Source organism: Gavialis gangeticus, unplaced genomic scaffold (genome assembly GCF_001723915.1).
Source record: "Gavialis gangeticus isolate Ggan-Ray unplaced genomic scaffold, GavGan_comp1, whole genome shotgun sequence".
NCBI classification, from domain to species: Eukaryota; Metazoa; Chordata; order Crocodylia; family Gavialidae; genus Gavialis; species Gavialis gangeticus.
Window position 1 is genome coordinate 71,666,734 of NW_017728993.1, and position 4,416 is coordinate 71,671,149.

At 49.9% G+C, this 4,416-nt stretch overlaps 1 protein-coding gene across 3 annotated transcripts in view; it reads left to right on the forward strand.

The window, feature by feature from the left end:
- NOS1AP (nitric oxide synthase 1 adaptor protein) overlaps nt 1–4,416 on the forward strand; it is a 210,453-nt gene that overhangs the window by 166,876 nt on the left and 39,161 nt on the right. For all 3 annotated transcript variants that reach the window (XM_019501996.1, XM_019501997.1, XM_019501998.1), the window contains exon 7: nt 2,275–2,438. In XM_019501996.1, the coding sequence (XP_019357541.1) occupies nt 2,275–2,438 (164 nt within the window). The remainder of the gene's footprint in view (nt 1–2,274; nt 2,439–4,416) is intronic.

A 4,416-nucleotide genomic window follows, 5' to 3' on the forward strand; every position in this document is an offset into this window, starting at 1 on the left:
GAGGGGTGGTGTGCTCAGCACAGCAAGCAAAAGTCCCCAAACCTCTCAATGAGGCATATGTACAGGAAGTCTGCTGCTCGCTGCAAGCTATAGTCCCTTTAGGCACAGTGCGCAGGTGCAGATTGTCAATGGCCAACAGGCAGAGACAAACTGTAGAGCCATGGGCTTGCAACAGAATTTGTCCCCAGTTACAAGAGAGCAGGGTCTTACCCATATCTCCACTCCCTGAGAAGATGTGGGCTCAGACTGGGACTTCTTCCAATTAGTGGCCTTTGGCTCCATCCTTGTGGTTGTTGTCCTGTTGCTGGGATCCCATTGGCAGCATTCTGGATCCTGGCCACCTCTCCCTGGCTCAGGTGCACAGACCACACCACTATGTACTCCCTGCAAAGGGAACACTTCATAGCAACAGCTGCTGGCCGCAAATACAGCCCTTCCTCCAAGGCTTTTTCTTAGTTAAGTCCCTGCTCAGAGTTGCAATTAACAGGGAATTGGTAGCTCAAAAGTCAGCAGGCTTCCAGGACTCTCATCAGTCAGTCCCAGGACTAATTCTTTGAGCCGGTTCCAGGAGAGGGAGGTAACACAGATTCATGGGGTTAAATTGCAGGCTGTGCCAGGGGAGAAGGTGCATGTACAGACAGAGTGCTTGTGCTGTGGTGGAAGGAGTCTTTGAATGAAGGGTGTCTGTCCTCTCCTGTAGGGTGGACAGAGATGGCATCGACTGGATTTTGGGGTGTGCCATGGGGCAGGACTGAGGGGCATCAGTACTAGTGTATAAGGAGCCTGGGACTGGGCACTGGCAAAACTAAGTGGTACGACTTGGGGCTTGGGATGGCACGTGTTTGTACCCATAGGAAAAGGGATCCCAGTGCTGGGGTGGTAAGGCATGGAACATGGCCTAGTGCTTTAACAAGGTCATGCAGGAGGCCGTGACAAAAGCAGTTAGTGTATCCCTTCCATAGGTTTAAGTCCCCTGAGTATCTATGAACCCCACATTGTTTGTTAAACTTTTGGGCTGCAAGTGCTTCTAGTAATCAAAGCTCAGAGCTTGGAAGCCCCCAGCTCAGGGCTACCAAGCTGTTTTCCCAGGGAGAATTCCAGATGAAACTGAGGTCTGTATTCCCTCAACTGGACAAAGAGCACAGCACATCAAAATTTTCCCTGCTTAATATTCCATTACAGAGGCTCAGACGATATGCAAGACCCCCAGTTCCCTGTTTCTGTCATTCTTTTTGCTTCCTAGGACTTACTTCTCAGTTGAAAGTCACATCCTGTGGTATAGTTTCAGAGGTATGTCCCGTGAGATGTACAGTGTGGGTCATACCCCTCACCACGTCCAGTATTGCCAACTCTCATCATTTTTGGCATTGTTCTTAAAGTGTATGCTTCAGGAATGTGAAAAACTTAGCTCTTTATTTTATATATATTTATATTTATATAAAAAGAATATATATTTATATATAAAAGAAAGAGCTAAGTTTTTCACATTCCCAAAGTGTACACTTTAAGAACAATGCCAAAAATCATGAGTTGGCAACAGTGCATGTCTGACAGTCAAAGGCCATGCGTGTACAGTATCAGGTCCTTCACACCATTCCACAAAGGGGTTAGTTGCATCAGCTGGTGTTTTTGCTAGACTGACAAGCTGCCAACTCAAAACTGTAGCCAGAGCTGCCTCCTTCCCTTGTGATAGCCAGAGCCCCAGGTTGTCTGCAAGCCTGTGACCCTTAGTTCTTGCATTGTGTGAGAGAGTAAATAATAAATCACTATTTACTTTTTCTTTGCCATTTAGTATTTTGTAAACCTTTCTCATGTCCTCCCTCAAACATCTCTTTGTTTAAACTGAATAGGCCTAGCCTCGTTAGTCTTTTCTCATATGGGAGCCCCTACATACCCCCGATCATCCTTGTTGCCCTTCTCTGTACCTTCTCTAGTTCTCTTATGTCATTTTTTGAGGTGTGGGGACCAAAACTGGGCACAGTACTCAAGGTGTGGGCACACCATGGATTTATAAAGGGACATCTTCCCCCAGACTATAAGGAGAGTGTTGGACAGTTCTGGTATATATATGCGCATAAGGTGTATCAAAGAAGCCAGCTCTGGATGAGTCACATGGACTACGTAACACATGGCAGGAGTGCAAGTGCTTCTCCTGCCAAGAGGAGCAGGCCTTGTCTTTGCCCTGGAGAGCAAGGAGGGGAACTGTGTCTAGCAGAGCTGGTTTTTCCTCAAGGAAGATTGCACCATGACCCTGCCATTGCTGTTTCTTCCTAGTCTGCCATGCGTCTGGAGCTGAGAAGGCAGCTGTTGCTGCAGAAGAGACCGATATTGATGCAGTGGAAATCCCAGTGAAAGGGAGCGACATCCTGGAGTTCAGCCGTGGGGTGACGGACCTCGATGCAGTGGGGAAAGATGCAAACTCCTATCTGGATGCCAAGGTACCCCAGTACTCAGCCATGCCTAAAGCAGCTGGGCCATAAACTCCCAATGCAGAACACAGCCCCACAGGATGATGTGAATTTGGGATTGTTCTCAGTGCATTGCTTGTTGCTTCTGGGGCTGGGTATCTGGCGTGGAGGTGCCATGTTCTCTCACCATAGCAGCTCCTGTTTCCTTCCTCTGGGATTTTCACTAGATGGCTCTGGCTTAGAGAGACCTCGTATGACCTTTGGTCCCAGGTCCACTGTGGTTTTTTCACTGCTGTTCAGGTGGGGGCTAGAGCTTCCTGGTGTCTGGAGACTGGGGCCCATGGGCAGAAATGCCTGAACTCCACAGGCAGATATGCTTATATTTCTTGCCACCTCACTAGAACCAGAAAACAAATAGCTGCCTGTAGGCCCAGCCCTCCTCCTTGTCCTGTGACTCTGCCATTTGGTAGACCCCATGGCAGGGCAGGGATCATCCCCGTGGCTCTCCAGCCAGAATGTGGATGGGATGCCCAGTCAAAGGGCTCTCAAATAGAGGTGCTTGCCTGGGGTTCTATCCTGGGAGACCTCCAGACAGTGCACACTGAGCCTCTCCCACTCACTGGATGCATCTGCATGAGATGCTAATTGCTCAGTAGCCTAATAACACTGCACAGTAGCATGCTGGGCAGTAGTGCTAGTTACTGCATATTGATTTAGTACTTGGTTATCCAAGTGCTAAACTTAATGCACAGTAACTACAGCACATTAATTAATGTGTAGACACACCCACTGTGGCTGAGAATATTGTGGCTCCTGGAAGTCCAGGGGGAGGCAGAGGGGAGCTTGCACCTCTACAGCACCCAGGAGTGGAGGAGCAAGAATGCTCATCCAATTCAACACACTAGGGCACCATGCTGTCTGTCCCTGCAGTTCCACAAGCTAACAATCCTGCAGATAGAGCCCTTGCTTGCTTGGAGTGGGGTGAAGTTTCACCTCACCCACAGGACCAGGGGAGATTGCAAAGCTCACTGTTATTGGGTCTCACCCCTCTGCCTTGGAGTGGCTTTCCCTGAAGCCAGAACGGCTTTGCTGCCTTGGGCCCATGGGTGATCCTGGAAGAGACTGGGATTTTGGTTCACAAATGAGCATGTACATTTGTGGGTAGTCAGTTGTGGATAACTTACGGCTGCCTGTAGAGTTGGAGTTGGTGCTCCCTTCCCTGTCTGTGTACTCTTGGGACTCCTGGAAGAGGTGTGGGCAGGGCTATACCATGACCAGTGGCATTAACAGTCTGACCCTCTGGCCCTGTGTCATTGCCTGTTCCTTAAGGAGACGATCCTCCAAGCCCAAAGGAAGGTAATCCCAATGAGGATCAAAGGGAGCAGGAGAGCACACAAGCCTCCATGGCTCACCAAAAGCACCCGGGAATGTCTCCTTGCCAAAAAGGAGGCTTACACCCAATGGAAAGAAGGGGTCATCACCAGGGAGGACTATTCTGCAGTCGCTCGGAGATGTAGGGGGGTAGTTAGGAAGGCCAAGGCAGAGATGGAACTGGGACTAGCTTCCCAGATTAAGGACAATAAGAAGTCCTTTTTTAAATACGTAGGGGGTAAAAAGAAGGTCCTGGGTAATGTGGGCCCCTTGCAGGATGCGTTGGGAAATTTGGTCGTCACACCAGACGACAAAGCTAACATGTTTAACGATTTCTTTGCCTCCGTCTTCCTAAGTAGGGACCAGAACAGCCACCTCCCTGCTGGGCCCCCCTCAGGCCCCAGGGGAGGCACACCTGGGCCAAGGGTTAGCGAGGATTTAGTTAGGGAGCTTCTGGAGGGGCTGGACGTATTCAAGTCAGCCGGTCCGGATGATCTCCACCCTAGAGTTCTAAAGGAACTGGCTGAGGTCATTGCAAGTCCCCTGGCATGGCTTTACGAGCGCTCGTGGTGCTCTGGAGTGGTGCCGGAGGACTGGAAGAGGGCCAACGTGGTTCCCATCTTCAAAAAAGGGAGGA